The sequence below is a fragment of the Ranitomeya variabilis genome, chromosome 5 (assembly GCF_051348905.1).
Source record: "Ranitomeya variabilis isolate aRanVar5 chromosome 5, aRanVar5.hap1, whole genome shotgun sequence".
Classification (NCBI taxonomy): Eukaryota; Metazoa; Chordata; class Amphibia; order Anura; family Dendrobatidae; genus Ranitomeya; species Ranitomeya variabilis.
In genome coordinates this window covers 51,016,608-51,036,832 of record NC_135236.1, presented here as the reverse complement: position 1 = coordinate 51,036,832, position 20,225 = coordinate 51,016,608, and the positions used below count along the sequence as shown (strand labels likewise).

General features: G+C 50.7%; 1 protein-coding gene across 1 annotated transcript in view; it reads right to left on the bottom strand.

The window, feature by feature from the left end:
- Positions 1–13,728: 13,728 nt before the first annotated feature.
- The window catches only part of CNN1 (calponin 1), a 74,676-nt gene continuing 68,179 nt past the window's right edge, over positions 13,729–20,225 (bottom strand). The window contains exons 5-7 of the mRNA XM_077261937.1: positions 16,546–16,656; positions 15,950–16,096; positions 13,729–15,034 (exon numbers count right to left, since the gene is read on the bottom strand). Coding sequence (XP_077118052.1) covers positions 14,786–15,034; positions 15,950–16,096; positions 16,546–16,656 — 507 coding nt within the window. The 3' untranslated portion in view covers positions 13,729–14,785. The remainder of the gene's footprint in view (positions 15,035–15,949; positions 16,097–16,545; positions 16,657–20,225) is intronic.

Genomic DNA, 20,225 nt, shown 5'->3' with positions numbered 1-20,225 from the left:
CGTCTGGGGTCCGTGTGCGTGCAGGAGACAGCGCTACAGTAAGCGCTGTCCCCCCCACATGGTGCTGAAGCCGGTATTCATATCTTCCCTGTAGCAGCGTTTGCTATAGAGAAAATATGAAGAATAGTGTTAAAAATAAAGATTTAGGTGTCCGCCGCCCTCCCACCCCCTGTGCGCCCCCCCGCTGGTCAGAAAATACTTATCCGGGTCCCCCGTCGGCTGTCGCGCCTTCCTGGTCTGGCCGCGCGTCCTACTGTATGCGGTCACGTGGGGCCGATCAATTACAATCATGAATAGTCGGCTCCGCCCCTATGGGAGGTGGAGCCACATATTCATGACTGTAAATGATCGGGCCCACGTGACCGCATGCAGGAGAAGCCGCGGCAAGACCAAGAAGGAGCGACAGCCGACGGGGGACCCGGGTAAGTATTTTCTGACCAGCGGGGGGGCGCACAGGGGGTGGGGGGGCGGCGGACACCTAAATCTTTATTTTTAACACTATTCTTCATATTTTCTCTGCAGCAAACGTTACTGCAGAGAGGATATGAATCGCAGCTTCAGCACCATGCAGAGTGGGTACCACACGCTCCGTGTGGTACCCACTCGCCATACGGGCGGCACACGTGTGCCGCAGGTATGGCCTCCGTGAGTTGCCAGGCACACGGACACGGATAACTCCGGTACCGATTTATTCCGGTACCGGAATTATCTGGACGTGTGGGACAGCCCTTACTGGGAGAGAGACACAGATCTCACATTCAGCCTATATTACTGGGAGAGAGACATCTCACATTCAGCCTGTATTACTGGGAGAGAGACAGATCTCACATCCAGCCTATATTACTGGGAGAGAGACACATCTCACATTCAGCCTATATTACTGGGAGAGAGAGACAGATATCACATCCAGCTTGTGTTACTGAGACACAGATATTACATTCAGCCTGTATTACTGGGAGAGTAGACTCCACTCACATTCAGCCTGTATGACTGAGAGACATATCTCACATCTAACCTGTATTACTGAGAGACACAGATCTCACACCCAGCCTGTATTACTGAGAGAGACACAGATCTCACATCCAGCCTGTATTACTGAGAGAGAGACAGATCTTGCATCCAGCCTGTATTACTGAGAGACACAGATCTTGCATCCAGCCTGTATTACTGGGAGAGAGAGACAGATCTCACATCCAGCCTGTATTACTTGGAGAGAGACACAGATCTCACATTCAGCCTGTATTACTGGGAGAGAGACACAGATCTCACATTCAGCCTATATTACTGGGAGAGAGAGACAGATATCACATCCAGCTTGTGTTACTGAGACACAGATATTACATTCAGCCTGTATTACTGGGAGAGTAGACTCCACTCACATTCAGCCTGTATGACTGAGAGACATATCTCACATCTAACCTGTATTACTGAGAGACACAGATCTCACACCCAGCCTGTATTACTGAGAGAGACACAGATCTCACATCCAGCCTGTATTACTGAGAGAGAGACAGATCTTGCATCCAGCCTGTATTACTGAGAGACACAGATCTTGCATCCAGCCTGTATTACTGGGAGAGAGAGACAGATCTCACATCCAGCCTGTATTACTTGGAGAGAGACACAGATCTCACATTCAGCCTGTATTACTGGGAGAGAGACACAGATCTCACATTCAGCCTATATTACTGGGAGAGAGACACAGATATCACATCCAACTTGTATTACTGAGAGAGGCGTGCAAAAAAACATTTGTTACTTGAATAATAAACCGCCTATATATAAGTTGAGTGCCAGGTTTTTTCTTATATATGTATTACTGAGAGAGACAGCTCACATTCAGCCTGTATTAATGGGAGAGTAGACACAGCTCACATCCAGCTTGTATTACAGAGAGAGACACAGATCTTGCATCCAGCCTGTATTACTGGGAGAGAGGCACAGATCTCACATTCAGCCTGTATTACTAGGAGAGTAGACTCCACTCACATTCAGCCTGTATGACTTTGAGAGACACATATCTCAATCTAGCCTGTATTACTGAGAGACACAGATCTGACATCCTACCTGTATTACTGAGAGACACAGATCTGACATCCTACCTGTATTACTGAGAGACACAGATCTGACATCCTACCTGTATTACTGAGAGGGACACAGATCTTGCATCCAGCCTGTATTACTGAGAGGGACACAGATCTTGCATCCAGCCTGTATTACTGAGAGGGACACAGATCTTGCATCCAGCCTGTATTACTGGGAGAGAAGCAAACGGCGCACATTCAGGGTAGGAGTAAATATCAGAAGATTGGCGTGCATGTGGTCATATAGCGAGATGCTGATGCAACGGGATATGTGACCTCTTGACTAAGGCAGGATAAATTCACCGCACATTCTTATATCAGGTGATGCAGAGTAGTTTTATAGCCATGAAAGCAGATATATGCAGACATGCAAACGGGGCTATGACAATGTGACAGTTACATAGAACGTTTTGACCCCACCAGGCTCCTCACAATGTCGCTGGGATGAGCTCCCGCGCCTAAGTGTTCTGCACACGCCATATGCATTCGGTGTCATCCAAATCGTGAGTAATTCTTCTAGGCTTCATACAACTGTAGAAACTGAGAATAGTAGAACCAAGTAGCTCAGAGTATTGTCCTAAAATAACATTTTCTTTAAATTAAAATAGACAATTTAAATTAAAATAGACAATAAAATACAGAGACTGCTAGGCAGAATACAGGGAAATACAGAGACAAAAAGGGCATAATAGGCATTGGGGCCTATTCCAAGCGGCGTTGTCAGTTTTGTACATTAAGGCCATGTGCCCACGCTGCAAGTTCCATTGCGGTTTTTACTGCGGATTTATCGCGGTTTCTATTGCGGTTTCCTCTGCGGGTTTTCACCTGCAGATTTCTATTGGAGCAGGTGTAAACCCGCAGCGGAATCCGCACAAAGAATTGACATGCTGCGGAATATAAACCGCTGCGTTTCCACGCGTTTTTTTCCGCAGCATGTGCACTGCGGATTTCATTTTCCATAGCTTTACATGGTACTGTAAACTCATGGGAAACAGCTGCGGTTCCGCAGCGAAATCCGCAGTTTGCACATACCCTAAGGGTTTTCAAGAACAGTGACTCACTCACTGCTCTAACTCTTCAATTGGTGTTTGTTGATCCCTCTGGGGAAGATCAGAGGTGTATCTGGGTGCCCCATGTGCAGTCGGCAGGGGGGCTCAGTCGGGCCGCCTAATGCGGCGGTCCGCAGTGTTTCCCTCCGGCGGCTGCATTCTGCCGCCCCACGGTCTGGGAGTCGGCTGTTCTCTGTGCCGACTGTCAAATGGGGATGGGGAGATTTAATGTATGGGGGGATTTGAGGACACAAAATGAGGAGAAAAGGGGGAGATGTATGGCACGTATGAGGAAACAGTGGGGGAGCATGTATGAGGAAATAGTATGGAGGATTGGGGGGTATGCATGAGGAAACAGTATTGGGGATGGGTGCAGACAGTATGGGGAGCGAACGGGAATGTATGCGGATACAGTATGAGTAGCGATGGGAAAAATGTATGTGGACACAGTATGGGGAGTGAGGGTGATGGGATGTCGACAGACACAGTATGTGGAGTCGGTGGTATGTGTGAACAAGCAGTATAGAGAGTTAGAGGGTCAATATATGAGGAGACATGGTGAACAGAGGGGCTGTGAGAGGAGACCGTATGAGGAGGGAGGGGGAGAAAAGTGAGTGGGCACAGAATAGAGACTGAGTAGTGGGGGTGTAGCATTGGGGCACAGTGTAAGGGCACAGCCAGGAGGGAACAGTATACCAAGGAGGGTGACTGATGAGAGAGTACAGTGTAGAGACTGGGCCCTATAGGGAGGAGACAGTGTGAAGAGCATGTACCATAAGTGTGGGGTCATATTTTGTGCAGACAATATAGTGAGGAGCAATTATTCAGGGGCTCAGCGTAGGGCAGATATTTAATAGAATAACATTGCAATCTTTAAGGGCATGTTCACACTTTGCAGATTCCACTGCGGATTTTTCCACAGCGGATTTGCAAAAACCGCAGTGCAAAACCGCGGTGATTTTCACTGCGGTTTTTTGTGCGGTTTCTACTGCGGATTCCACTGCGGTTTTCCAACTGCACTTTCCTATTGGTGCAGGTGGAAAACCGCTGCGGAATCCGCAGAAAGAATTGACATGGTACTTCTTTTTTTCCGCAGAAAATCAGCGCGGATTTTCCTGCGGAAAAACGCAAAGTGGGCACAGCGGTTTTAGTTTTCCATAGGGTAACATTGTACTGTACCCTGCATGGAAAACTGATGCGGATCCGCAGCAAAAACCGCAAAGTGTGAACATAGCCTCAGGGTGTCGTGTGGGGATGCGCTGCAGGAGACCAGAGAAGACGGAAGTCTGCAGAGACGGCTGTGGAAGAGAAGATTCATCATGGGGTCTGGACAAGATGAAGAAAAGAAGAACGGCTCCAGAGGCGACGTCATCTATAAGGTACCTGGATGTAAATGTTATTTGTGATACTGATTAATTCTCATGTTTTTATTTATGTTAGGAGCATTAAAGGGGTTGTCCTGGTTGGCAGACTTCTGAATTCTCACTGCGCACTGCACGCTGTCAGGATTCTCTCGTGATTTACATACATGCGGTCACGTGCTGACTAGACATGTGTGGCCTCACTCAGTGAAAATGAACTGAGCAAGGCCGGGCACGTCTAGTCGGAATGTGGCCAGAAGTATACAAATCACATGCTTGTGCTGACATGACGTCCACCCTTACCACCGGCAAGGGAGAATCCTAAAAGTGTGCAGTGCATTAGTTGTGAGCATTCAGAAGCTGCGATGTCAGGATTCAGCTCTGCAGGTTCCAGTAGTCGTCACATGGACACTTCACTCATACTCATGGTCCTGTGACAAGGAGCTTCTCTCAGTTTTTCACTGAACATTGAGAGCATTAGGGAGAGGAGCTCGTCGGTACATGACTAAGTGTGCAAATCGCATATGTGATTGAGGGGGGTGCTATACTGAGTTTTTGCCCCGGGTGCCAGGAAGCCTAGATACACCTCTGGGGAAGATGGTGCTGTCATGATGATGAAACCGTGTTAACACCTGGGACTAATTGCAGGGAAACTGCTGGGAACCTGTGTGGCAACTAAGCCCCACCCTGAATATGCTGACAGTCATGTGACAACTAAGCTCCACCCTGAATATGCTCAGTCATGTGACAACCAAGCTCCACCCTGAATATGCTGTCATGTGACAACTAAGCTCCACCCTGAACATGCTCACAGTCATGTGACAGCCAATCTCCACCCTGAATATGCTCAGTCATGTGACAACTAAGCTCCACTCTGAACATGCTCAGTCATGTGACAACCAATCTCCACCCTGAATATGCTCAGTCATGTGACAACTAAGCTCCACTCTGAACATGCTCAGTCATGTGACAACCAATCTCCACCCTGAATATGCTCAGTCATGTGACAACTAACCTCCACCCTGAACATGCTCACAGTCATGTGACAGCCAAGCCCCACCCTGAAAATGCTCAGTCATGTGACAACCAAGCTCCACCCTGAATATGCTCAGTCATGTCTTAACTGAGCTCCACCCTGTACATGCCATGCTGATAATCAAAAATAAAGGAGAACCCACACCATTTTTTAACATTTTTATTTATAGTGCAGATGCCTGCTGATGAATACTCCCATCAACCTCTGCTTGCTCCTGCTGTTCTTATCGGCAGCAGGCGTAGGTTGATGGGAATAGAACTCTCATCAGTCGACGACTCCTCTGTGACCGGAAGTAAACTTTTTACCACCGGTCACAGCTGCTAGAGCTCTGACCATCCGTAATAATCTTACCGCCGATCAGAGCAGCCGGTGTTTCTCGTGCTGTCATGCAGGTGACATCATGAAAAGCACCCAATTTTCGGGGTGCCAAATCCGAACAGTATGTGTTAGGTACCAACCCTGATCTTTACTGTTCGGGTTTGCCCATCTCTACTCCCGATATCTTCCACCATGTAATTTCTGGTCCTCCCAAGACCACCTCTCCTCTGCATCCAGTTACCTGCAAAACTTCTCCCAAGTATCAACCATCCTCTAATCCTTCGCCCCAACACGTCCGATTATCCACCACATTCTGAACTTTCAGACAGAACTTGAAAACCCATTTCTTTAGAACAGCTTACTGCCTGCAATGCCCTCGTTGCCACCTCACTAACACCAGAGCTGCCACCTCACCTACACCGAAGCTGCCGCCTCACCACCACCAGAGCTGCCACCTCACCTACACCGAAGCTGCCTCCTCACCACCACCAGAGCTGCCGCCTCACCACCACCAGAGCTGCCACCTCACCTACACCAAAGCTGCCTCCTCACCACTACCAGAGCTGCCACCTCACCTACACCGGAGCTGCCACCTCCCCTACACCGAAGCTGCCACCTCAACTACACCAGAGCTGCCACCTCACCAACACCAGTGATGCCACCTCAACTACACCAGAGCTGCCTCACCAGCACCAGAGCTGCCACCTCACCAGCACCAGAGCTACCTCACCTACACCAGAGCTACTACCACACCTACACCAGAGCTGCCACCTCACCAGTACCAGAGCTGCCACCTCACCAGCACCAGAGCTGCCACCTCACCTACAACAGAGCTGCCTCCTCACCAACACTGGGGCTGCCACCTCACTCACACCATAGCTGTCTCCTCACCAACACCATAGCTGCCTCCTCACCAACACCAGAGCTGCCACCTCACCTACACCGAAGCTGTCTCACCTACACCAGAGCTGCCACCTCACCTACACCAGAGGTGCCACCTCACCTACACAGGAGCTGCCACCTCACCTACACCAGAGCTGCCACCTCACCTACACCGAAGCTGCCTCCTCACCACCACCAGAGCTGCCGCCTCACCACCACCAGAGCTGCCACCTCACCTACACCAAAGCTGCCTCCTCACCACCACCAAAGCTGCCTCCTCACCACCACCAGAGCTGCCGCCTCACCACCACCAGAGCTGCCACCTCACCTACACCGGAGCTGCCACCTCCCCTACACCGGAGCTGCCACCTCAACTACACCAGAGCTGCCACCTCACCAACACCAGTGATGCCACCTCAACTACACCAGAGCTGCCTCACCAGCACCAGAGCTGCCACCTCACCAGCACCAGAGCTACCTCACCTACACCAGAGCTACTACCACACCTACACCAGAGCTGCCACCTCACCAGTACCAGAGCTGCCACCTCACCAGCACCAGAGCTGCCACCTCACCTACAACAGAGCTGCCTCCTCACCAACACTGGGGCTGCCACCTCACTCACACCATAGCTGTCTCCTCACCAACACCATAGCTGCCACCTCACCTACACCGAAGCTGTATCCTCACCTACACCAGAGCTGCCACCTCACCTACACCAGAGGTGCCACCTCACCTACACCGAAGCTGCCACCTCACCTACACCAGAGCAGCCACCTCACCTACACCGAAGCTGCCTCACCACCACCAGAGCTGCCGCCTCACCACCACCAGAGCTGCCACCTCACCTACACCAAAGCTGCCTCCTCACCACCACCAGAGCTGCCGCCTCACCACCACCAGAGCTGCCACCTCCCCTTCACCGGAGCTGCCACCTCCCCTACACCGAAGCTGCCACCTCAACTACACCAGAGCTGCCACCTCAACTACACCAGAGCTGCCACCTCAACTACACCAGAGCTGCCACCTCACCAGCACCAGAGCTGCCACCTCACCTACACCAGAGCTACTACCTCACCTCCACCAGAGCTGCCACCTCACCAGTACCAGAGCTGCCACCTCACCAGCACCAGAGCTGCCACCTCACCTACAACAGAGCTGCCTCCTCACCAACACCGGGGCTGCCACCTCACACCAGAGCTGTCTCCTCACCAACACCATAGCTGCCTCCTCACCTACACCAGAGCTGCCACCTCACCAACACCAGAGCTGCCACCTCACCAACACCAGAACTGACACCTCACCTACATCAGAGCTGACACCTCACCTACACCAGAGCTGACACCTCACCAACACCAGAGCTGCCACCTCACCTACACTGAAGCTGCCTCCTCACCTACACCAGAGCTGCCACCTCACCAACACCAAAGCTGCCACCTCACCTACACCGAAGCTGTCTCCTCACCTACACCTGAGGTGCCACCTCCCCTACACCGAAGCTGCCACCTCACCTACACCAGAGCTGCCACCTCACCTACACCGAAGCTGCCTCCTCACCAGAGCTGCCGCCTCACCACCACCAGAGCTGCCACCTCACCTACACCAAAGCTGCCTCACCACCACCAGAGCTGCCGCCTCACCACCACCAGAGCTGCCACCTCACACCGGAGCTGCCACCTCCCCTACACCGAAGCTGCCACCTCAACTACACCAGAGCTGCCACCTCACCAACACCAGAGCTGCCACCTCAACTACACCAGAGCTGCCTCACCAGCACCAGAGCTGCCACCTCACCAGCACCAGAGCTACTACCTCACCTACACCAGAGCTACTACCTCACCTACACCAGAGCTGCCACCTCACCAGTACCAGAGCTGCCACCTCACCAGCACTAGAGCTGCCACCTCACCTACAACAGAGCTGCCTCCTCACCAACACTGGGGCTGCCACCTCACTCACACCAGAGCTGTCTCACCAACACCATAGCTGCCTCCTCACCTACACCAGAGCTGCCACCTCACCAACACCAGAGCTGACACCTCACCAACACCAGAGCTGACACCTCACCTACATCAGAGCTGACACCTCACCTACACCAGAGCTGACAGCTCACCAACACCAGAGCTGCCACCTCACCTACACTGAAGCTGCCTCCTCACCTACACCAGAGCTGCCACCTCACCAACACCGAAGCTGTCTCCTCACCTACACCAGAGCTGCCACCTCACCTACACCAGAGCTGCCACCTCACCTACACCGGAGCTGCCACCTCCCCTACACCGAAGCTGCCACCTCACCTACACCAGAGCTGCCACCTCACCTACACCGAAGCTGCCTCCTCACCACCAGCAGAGCTGCCACCTCACCTACACCGAAGCTGCCTCCTCACCAGCAGAGCTGCCACCTCACCTACACCAAAGCTGCCTCCTCACCACCACCAGAGCTGCCGCCTCACCACCACCAGAGCTGCCACCTCACCTACACCGAAGCTGTCTCCTCACCTACACCAGAGCTGCCACCTCACCTACACTAGAGCTGCCACCTCACCTACACCAGAGCTGCCACCTCACCTACACCGGAGCTGCCACCTCCCCTACACTGAAGCTGCCACCTCACCTACACCAGAGCTGCCACCTCACCTACACCGAAGCTGCCTCCTCACCACCAGCAGAGCTGCCACCTCACCTACACCAAAGCTGCCTCCTCACCACCACCAGAGCTGCCGCCTCACCACCACCAGAGCTGCCACCTCACCTACACCGGAGCTGCCACCTCCCCTACACCGAAGCTGTCACCTCAACTACACCAGAGCTGCCACCTCACCAACACCAGAGCTGCCACCTCAACTACACCAGAGCTGCCTCACCAGCACCAGAGCTGCCACCTCACCAGCACCAGAGCTACTACCTCACCTACACCAGAGCTACTACCTCACCTACACCAGAGCTGCCACCTCACCAGTACCAGAGCTGCCACCTCACCAGCACCAGAGCTGCCACCTCACCAGCACCAGAGCTTCCACCTCACCTACAACAGAGCTGCCACCTCACCTACAACAGAGCTGCCTCCTCACCAACACTGGGGCTGCCTCCTCACTCACACCAGAGCTGTCTCCTCACCAACACCATAGCTGCCTCCTCACCTTCACCAGAGCTGCCACCTCACCAACACCAGAGCTGACACCTCACCTACATCAGAGCTGACACCTCACCTACACCAGAGCTGACACCTCACCAACACCAGAGCTGCCACCTCACCTACACCGAAGCTGCCTCCTCACCTACACCAGAGCTGCCACCTCACCAACACCAGAGCTGCCACCTCACTTACACCGAAGCTGTCTCCTCACCTACACCAGAGCTGCCACCTCACCTACACCAGAGCAGCCACCTCACCTACACCAGAGCTGCCACCTCACCTACACCGGAGCTGCCACCTCCCCTACACCGAAGCTGCCACCTCACCTACACCAGAGCTGCCACCTCACCTACACCAGAGCTGCCATCTCACCTACACCAGAGCTGCCACCTCACCTACACCGGAGCTGCCACCTCACCTACACCAGAGCTGCCACCTCACCTACACCGAAGCTGCCTCCTCACCACCACCAGAGCTGCCGCCTCACCACCACCAGAGCTGCCACCTCACCTACACCAAAGCTGCCTCCTCACCACCACCAGAGCTGCCACCTCACCACCACTAGAGCTGCCACCTACACCGGAGCTGCCACCTCCCCTACTCCGAAGCTGCCACCTCAACTACACCAGAGCTGCGTCACCTGCACCAGAGCTGCCACCTCACCAACACCAGAGCTGCCACCTCAACTACACCAGAGCTGCCTCACCTGCACCAGAGCTGCCACCTCACCAGCACCAGAGCTGCCACCTCACCTACACCAGAGCTACTACCTCACCTACACCAGAGCTGCTACCTCACCAGCACCAGAGCTGCCACCTCACCAGCACCAGAGCTGCCACCTCACCTACAACAGAGCTGCCTCCTCACCTACAACAGAGCTGCCTCCTCGCCAACACTGGGGCTGCCACCTCACTCACACCAGAGCTGTCTCCTCACCAACACCATAGCTGCCTCCTCACCTACACCAGAGCTGCCACCTCACCAACACCAGAGCAGACACCTCACCTACATCAGAGCTGACACCTCACCTACACCAGAGCTGCCACCTCACCTACACCGAAGCTGTCTCCTCACCTACACCAGAGCTGCCACCTCACCCACACCGGAGCTGCCACCTCACCTACACCGGAGCTGCCACCTCCCCTACACCGAAGCTGCCACCTCACCTACACCGAAGCTGCCACCTCACCTACACCAGAGCTGCCACCTCACCTACACCAGAGCTGCCTCCTCACCAACACTGGGGCTGCCACCTCACCTACATCAGAGCTGCCACCTCTCCTACACCAGAGCTGCCACCTCGCCAACACCGGAGCTGCTGCAACCCCTGAGCCTACTGTCTACTTCCCCACTATCCTGTAGAATGTAAGGCCGCAAGGGCAGGGTCCTCTTCCCTCTGTACCTGTCTGTCACTATTAGGTTGTTCATTGTAATTTATATCTATTTTGCACGTAACCCCTCCTCATGTACAGAAACATGGAATCAATGGTGCTAAAAAAAAAATAATCCTCCCCATGATGTTTCTCCCAGTCTTCACCCCTGCCCTCCTTGTTGGACTACACACAGCAGAAAGCTGTAGCAGTTGACATCTGTGTTTCATTTTCATCATCATCATCATCATCATGATCATCATCATCAGAGATGTGCTGCGGTGGTCGCTGACCGTTGGTACTACCCTGCCACATACTCATCCTCTAACAGAACAAGTGGTTGGGCCTCATGGTGCTCAATATCTTCCACTTGTGGGTCAGGGCCTGGTGGACGGCCTATGGAACCACAGCCAGCGGAGTCATCAAAAAGCAGAAGTGGCTGCTGCATGACTTGGGGCTCAGTCCGATACCTGATTTGCAAGGGAGTGAGGTGGAAGACAGATGCCCATGGGCCGCAGGTGCAACTGTGCTTTTAACAGACCCGGGTGGAAGACAAAGCGAAGGAAATGAAGACATTCTCCGCCAAACAATCCAAAATCGCCTCTACTTTTTCTGGCCTCACCATTCATCCGGCGTTACTTCGGCCTATGAAATAACACAGAACGTCCGGTCACCTGCGTGTACCACAGGAAGGTGTTTCATCTGGGTGTGTAACAAGACAATTGTGCTGCTCTAAGCCCCATTTTGCTTCCTTTTGCAGCCCCCTAGCCCTTAGTGTGACCATTTTACAGCAATTTTAAAGCACTGACGTTCAGGTCCCCATTGACTTCTATTGGGTTCAGGGTCACGTCCTCATAACACGCACATTGTGCGCTGTCAGGATTCGCCTGCGCCAGGAGCGGGTGGTCATGTGACCCCAAGTATGTGACTAGCATGCTCATTGAGCGAGACTGGACACGTCTAGGTAGAATTAGTCTGGGAGCATGCACATCTCATAATTGTGATCACATGACTGTCCAGTTTCGCTCCTGGCACAGGAAAATCCTGACATTGTGCACTGTGAGGATTCACAAGTCTGCAGTTACATAGAGTGACTGCAACATTTTGTGCCAAACCTGGATAAACCCTTCAACTATAGGGACATAATGGCGGCTTTCGCGTGCGGGGGGGGGGCTCCGCCAATGCCAGTGACTATTTCAACTGGATGTGCTTCCTCGGACACACATTCAGCTGAACTGTACAGTGGTATTGTGGCGCAGAGACCCACCGGTTCCCTGCACTGCAATAAATGCTGCCGACCAATCAGTAGCTGGCAGCTGACATCATCTTGTCTGTCATGGGCGGCCGGCACACTGAAGTCAACTGCCAGCTTCTGTGTGGCTGTAGAAAAGAACACGGCCCGTCATGGGAGCGGGAGAAGAATGAGGGACATTATTACTGGAATGCGACAGTATGGGGGACGTACCAGGAAGAGACCTGGGAAGGAGGGGGACATTATATCAGGATGAGGCCAGGGAAGGTAAGGGACATTATTACAAGAGTGGGACATTACTACTGAAAAGGGGCACAGGATGGGGGACAATATACCAGGAAGAGGCCCGAGAAGGCTGGGGGCATTATTACAAGAAGGGACCAGGAGGGGGACATTATATCAGGAACAGACCAGGGAAGGTAGGGGACATTATTACTGAAAGGGGCCTAGGATGGTGCCCAGGATGGAGAGCATTATACCAGTAAATGGCCCACGATGGCAGTTAGCACTAATACAGAAAGGAGCCAGGAAGGGAACATTTTTACTGGAATGGGCCAGTATGGAGGATATTATATTCAGGAAGAGGCTAGGGAATGGTATTGGGAATTATTACTGGAAGAGACCCAGGATGGAGGATAATATACCAGGAAATGGTCCAGGATGGGGGACATTATGCCATGAAGCATCCAAGGGTGGGAGATATTATACCAGGAAGGGGCCCAGGATGGTGGATATTATACCAGGATGGGGGACATTGTTATAGGTTGGGGTCGAGGATGGAGGATGGGATACCATGAAATGGTCCAGAATGGGGGACATTATACCAGGAAGGGGCCAAGGGTGGGAGATATTATACCAGGAAGTGGCTCAGGATGGTGGATATTATACCAGGATGGGAGACATTGTTATAGGATGTGGGGGACAGCATTTTTACAGGAAGGGGCCCAGGATTTTGGATATTATACCAGGATGGAGGACATTATACCAGGATGGTGCCCAGGAGGGGGACATTATACCAGGAACAGGCCATTATTACATGGGGGTGTGAACACATTTGTCTTTATAGGATCTAGAGCACTACAAGGGCCCATGCATCTGATCAATGTGCAGGTGAGTCCCAAGTCCAAATTTTGTCCCACCACTGCCTTTAACCCCGTGATTGGCAGTAGCTCCCACCTCCCGCCCCTCAGTTCCTCTTGGCATCACGGCGCACAGAAATAAACCACACAGAGCCCGTGTAGAAATATAGATCTAGAAATATATTTGCAGTCATTTCTTGAACAGAGCAGAAGTGAGGTGTCGATTACTGCGGTGACGAGAGGAAAAGGTGGAGGAGAGGGGGAGCGAAGGACATGCACAAAAAACGTAGCCAGGCAAGTCATTCATCACGCTGTCGTCTGCAGAGCATTGCGCCCATCTCGGTGCTTTGTCCTAACCCTATTAACCTCTCACCTGCCAGAACTTTTATCTTGTAAGTGCCCCCTCCGCCCCCCATGCCCTCTCATCAGAGACCTGTCCCATCCCCTCAGGAGCGCCATCGCCAGTCAGACTTGGAAAGCCGCAGAGCATCGCCGTCCTGACCGTCAGTCGCCCACCTCAGCGGCGACGCGCTGCAGACTCGGTTGTTGCTCTAGAAAGGTCGCAGTGTTCAGCAGAGCGTCGCGACCACATGCCCCATCACTTGTGGCTTAGCGGCGCGATATTCTGATCGTAAAGTCGCCGTGTAGCCCCCTCCTTAAATAATATTCATATAATAGTTTATGTTCCCCGTAAGATCTAAGGTTTGTGAACTTGTGAGTAAGAATCCCGAGACGCGGAGCGATGCTCTGCAGACGTCCACCTGAGCAAAATGAGAGGAAAAATTAAAAAAAAAAAAAAGGAAATGTGACGCTCATTGTCAGTCTTTTGTAAAGTGGTGTCAGGCACGGAGGGGACGGGTTTATGTCTTTACTGCCAAAGCACAAGCTGGCACAGAATGGGAAGCTTTACCCCTTTTCTGCCAGGAGAGCAGAAAGTGGGTAGGATGAGCGTCATTCTCTGCCAGAACAGCAGGTATGGGACGGGCAGTAATCTAATTGCCAGAAGGCAGGCTGGCACAGAGCGGGCATCATCTATTCCTTCCTTTTGCAAGAGCAAACACGGATAGTGGGCAGCGTTTAACCCCCCATTGCCAGAGCGACTAGCACACACTGGCATCGAATGGGCAGCGTGAGCTCCGTTCTCTGCCACAGTAGCAGGCACACACTGGCGCGGAAGAGGGCGGTGTACGGGTTATCTGGGGGGAATGGACGCTGTCTACTCGGAGTTGTAATACTGATGGCTGTTATCGTAGTGCCCGTCCTCGTCGGGGATCAGGAGCATGTTGGGGTCTCCGCAGTACTTGGCGTCGAACACCTGGCGCGGGAGGCCGTACACGGTCATGCCTTGCTGAGATGCCCCCTTGTTTGTTCCCATTTGTAAGGGTATGGTCTGGGTGTCGCAGTGCTCCATGCCGAGCTTCTGCTCGAAGATCTGGCGCTTGGTGCCTGGAGCCGTCATGCCAGCCTGAGGAAACAGGGGATAGCGTTAGCCGGTCGCCTCCACATTTATCTCAAATAAGCTCTTTTTAGGTAAAAAAAAATGAAATATGACACCACCAGTGTGCCCACCTATAAACAAAACTAGCCCCCCACCCAGTAAGAGAACCAGAAAATCTGCCCCTAGTTGCTTCACACTACTATGAGATAAAAGACTACAATTCTGCCATCTTGGAGTCACCACTAGGGGGAGCACTGCACTGCAGACATATGTATACAGATACTCATGCAGAGAGCTCCCTCTAGTGGTGGCAGACAGAAATTAATTATGGGAAACTTCCATAATCCGGGAGAGTACACACAGATTAAACAAGTGCCGAGAATATATGTAGAATGGAATGGAATTGACCCGTGGAAGCGCTGGCAGGCGCGAAACGGCCGTCGTCAAGCTTCTGCCCACTCCTGTCCGCACTCCCCCGGCCAACATGCTTTTTTACTACAAATAAAGAGTGGAATTTCTACAAAAGACCGGTGAGTGCTAACTGTTTTTCTTTGGAGAATATATGTAGGCTGGACTTACACGTTATGGTTTTTACGGTTAAATGTGGACACCTCTAGGGAATTTTTTTTATTATAAGACTTTTATATGTCAATAATCATTTTAACAATTAGGATTCATCGGCTTCTACATCCTTTATGTGTCACTGTACATAGAGTTACCTGTGGTCTGAGGGCAGGGTCTGTAACCCTTACCTCTCTTCCTCTGAATCATCTCCTAAGCTGATTTATGACCAGACGCAACAGGAGAAGAGAGATAGGAGTTACAAACCAGGGCACGGATCAGTAAGAGCTCATCCCACAGTTTGCTATGTACAATGACACGTACAGGATGTAGAAGTCAAAGCGTTGTATATTGATATCGGGGGGAGACATTTACACTCACCTGGGATGCCCCTTTATTGGTGCCCATTTGTAAGCTGATGGTGGCTTGGTCCAGCGGCTGGTCAGTGCCCAGTTTGGGGTCATACAGATGTCTACGGGTGCCGTACGATGTCATCCCTTTTTGGCTGGCAAACTTGTTGGTTCCCATCTACAAGAAAAAACATAGGTTTTAATAATAAAAGAAAGTCCTTGTATATAAAGCTCCTGGGTCCCAATGCAAAATTCATACCAGGGGCCCCGACTACATTGCGGGTATCTTTTTATGTGGTAAAGGGGGAACTAGTTGCACCCATGATCTTAGCTCTACCATATCACTCATGCCATTCTCTAATTTATTACTCTGCTGCCACCTAGTGGCGAACGCTGGTATATCACAATATATTTCTATTTTTAATTTACCCAAAACCTACAATTTCCTTTCATTATCTATGTTCCTGCAACCCCATCAGCAGACTGTGAGGCGTCTGTATGACCTGCTCCTGAGATTCCTGAGAACTGCAATGTACACTTTTCCCCTACTACATGCATTGCTTTACTTCAGCACCCACAGCTCCCCCTGCTGTTGTTAGATGAGAATGCACATAACCAAAAACTCACCTGAAGTCCAATGATATTTCTTCCTTCCCTTAGTTTTTCAGGGTTGAATTTCCTCTCCTGTCGATCGGCATACTTGACACCAAGGTTCACTTTGGCTCCTTTTGACTTGGCCTGAATTATTAGAGGATGTATGTAAGGATAGCATTAACCGCTTCAGTGCTGTACTGCTGCCTGTTCCATTGCATGTTCGGTTACATTCAGGACAGAGATATGATCGGTGACTGCATGTTAGCTGCATTGTCACTTGGAGCCTATAGTAGTAGTAATTCACCTCCTGCAGCTTTGGATGTGACTGGAGTATAATGCACGGTCAGATCAGTGCATGATAAGGCAAGAGTGTCATGTAGGGGCCTAAAATCTCAGATCATACTGTCAAAGTGCAATCAAATGTCACAATGAAAAACTTGATTTTCCATCAGGCTGCATTGCCCATATTGGCCACCAGGTGGCACAAGGAAACTATGATCCTAATATTTGGTCCCTTTATAGTTGACTGTGATCCTCGTATATAGAGATTTTACCCCGCAGGATCTATACATGACGCAATGTGCCACGGCTGGGGCGTGTGTAATGGAGGCTTGTGGATCTGGTATAGAGATGCCCTGCAGTCACACTATGATCACTATAAGGCTGGGGTCACACTTAACGTATGAAAAATCGGTCCACGTCTCCCTGCTGAGAGTCACACGAGTGTCATGCGAGTACAATCCGATTTACATCCGAAGGCGGTGCGATTTTAACATGGGATTTAAATAGAGCAATTCTCTATGTCATTTACACATTGTTTCAAAGGAAATATTCGGCAAAACACACACATAATATATATATATATATACCGTATATATATATATATATATATATATATATATACAGTGCCTACAAGTAGTATTCAACCCCCTGCAGAAATAAGATGCAAATAAGTTAGAGCCTTCAAACTTCAAACAAGAGCAGGATTTATTAACAGATGCATAAATCTTACAAACCAAAAAGTTTTGTTGCTCAGTTAAATTTTTATAAATTTTAAACATAAAAGTGTGGGTCAATTATTATTCAACCCCTAGGTTTAATATTTTGTGGAATAACCTTTGTTTGCAATTACAGTTAATAATCGTCTTTTATAAGACCTGATCAGGCCGGCACAGGTCTCTGGAGTTATCTTGGCCCACTCCTCCATGCAGATCTTCTCCAAGTTATCTAGGTTCTTTGGGTGTCTCATGTGGACTTTAATCTTGAGCTCCTTCCACAAGTTTTCAATTGGGTTAAGGTCAGGAGACTGACTAGGCCACTGCAACACCTTGATTTTTTGCCTCTTGAACCAGGCCTTGGTTTTCTTGGCTGTGTGCTTTGGGTCGTTGTCTTGTTGGAAGATGAAATGACGACCCATCTTAAGATCCTTGATGGAGGAGCAGAGGTTCTTGGCCAAAATCTCCAGGTAGGCCGTGCTATCCATCTTCCCATGGATGCGGACCAGATGGCCAGGCCCCTTGGCTGAGAAACAGCCCCACAGCATGATGCTGCCAACACCATGCTTGACTGTAGGGATGGTATTATTGGGGTCGTATGCAGTGCCATCCAGTCTCCAAACGTCACGTGTGTGGTTGGCACCAAAGATCTCGATTTTGGTCTCATCAGACCAGAGAACCTTGAACCAGCCAGTCTCAGAGTCCTCCAAGTGATCATGAGCAAACTGTAGACGAGCCTTGACATGACGCTTTGAAAGTAAAGGTACCTTACGGGCTCGTCTGGAACGGAGACCATTGCGGTGGAGTACGTTACTTATGGTATTGACTGAAACCAATGTCCCCACTGCCATGAGATCTTCCCGGAGCTCCTTCTTTGTTGTCCTTGGGTTAGCCTTGACTCTTCGGACAAGCCTGGCCTCGGCATGGGAGGAAACTTTCAAAGGCTGTCCAGGCCGTGGAAAGCTAACAGTAGTTCCATAAGCCTTCCACTTCCGGATGATGCTCCCAACAGTGGAGACAGGTAGGCCCAACTCCTTGGAAAGGGTTTTGTACCCCTTGCCAGCCTCGTGACCCTCCACGATCTTGTCTCTGATGGCCTTGGAATGCTCCTTTGTCTTTCCCATGTTGACCATGTATGAGTGCTGTTCACAAGTTTGGGGAGGGTCTTAAATAGTCAGAAAATGCTGGAAAAAGAGATAATTAATCCAAACATGTGAAGCTCATTGTTCTTTGTGCCTGAACTACTTCTTAATACTTTAGGGGAAACAAACAGAATTCAGGTGGGTTGAGGGGTTGAATAATAAATGACCCTCTGAAAAAACTTTTCCCAATTTAAAAAAAAAATAAACAAAGAAATAACATTCTTTTTTGCTGCAGTGCATTTCACACTTCCAGGCTGATCTACAGTGCAAATGTCACAATGCCAAGTTAATTCCAAATGTGTAAACCTGCTAAATCTGCAGGGGGTTGAATACTACTTGTAGGCACTGTATATATATACAGTGCCTACAAGTAGTATTCAACCCCCTGCAGATTTAGCAGGTTTACACATTTGGAATTAACTTGGCATTGTGACATTTGGACTGTAGATCAGCCTGGAAGTGTGAAATGCACTGCAGCAAAAAAGAATGTTATTTCTTTGTTTATTTTTTTTTTTAAATTGTGAAAAGTTTATTCAGAGGGTCATTTATTATTCAACCCCTCAACCCACCATAATTCTGTTTGGTTCCCCTAAAGTATTAAGAAGTAGTTCAGGCACAAAGAACAATGAGCTTCACATGTTTGGATTAATTATCTCTTTTTCCAGCCTTTTCTGACTATTTAAGACCCTCCCCAAACTTGTGAACAGCACTCAAACATGGTCAACATGGGAAAGACAAAGGAGCATTCCAAGGCCATCAGAGACAAGATCATGGAGGGTCACAAGGCTGGCAAGGGGTACAAAACCCTTTCCAAGGAGTTGGGCCTACCTGTCTCCACTGTTGGGAGCAGCATCCGAAAGTGGAAGGCTTATGGAACTACTGTTAGCCTTCCACGGGCTGGACAGCCTTTGAAAGTTTCCTCCCGTGCCGAGGCCAGGCTTGTCCGAAGAGTCAAGGCTAACCCCAGGACAACAAGGAAGGAGCTCCGGGAAGATCTCATGGCAGTGGGGAAATTGGTTTCAGTCAATACCATAAGTAACGTACTCCACCGCAATGGTCTCCGTTCCAGACGAGCCCGTAAGGTACCTTTACTTTCAAAGCGTCATGTCAAGGCTCGTCTACAGTTTGCTCATGATCACTTGGAGGACTCTGAGACTGACTGGTTCAAGGTTCTCTGGTCTGATGAGACCAAGATCGAGATCTTTGGTGCCAACCACACACGTGACGTTTGGAGACTGGATGGCACTGCATACGACCCCAAGAATACCATCCCTACAGTCAAGCATGGTGGTGGCAGCATCATGCTGTGGGGCTGTTTCTCAGCCAAGGAGCCTGGCCATCTGGTCCGCATCCATGGGAAGATGGATAGCACGGCCTACCTGGAGATTTTGGCCAAGAACCTCCGCTCCTCCATCAAGGATCTTAAGATGGGTCGTCATTTCATCTTCCAACAAGACAACGACCCAAAGCACACAGCCAAGAAAACCAAGGCCTGGTTCAAGAGGCAAAAAATCAAGGTGTTGCAGTGGCCTAGTCAGTCTCCTGACCTTAACACAATTGAAAACTTGTGGAAGGA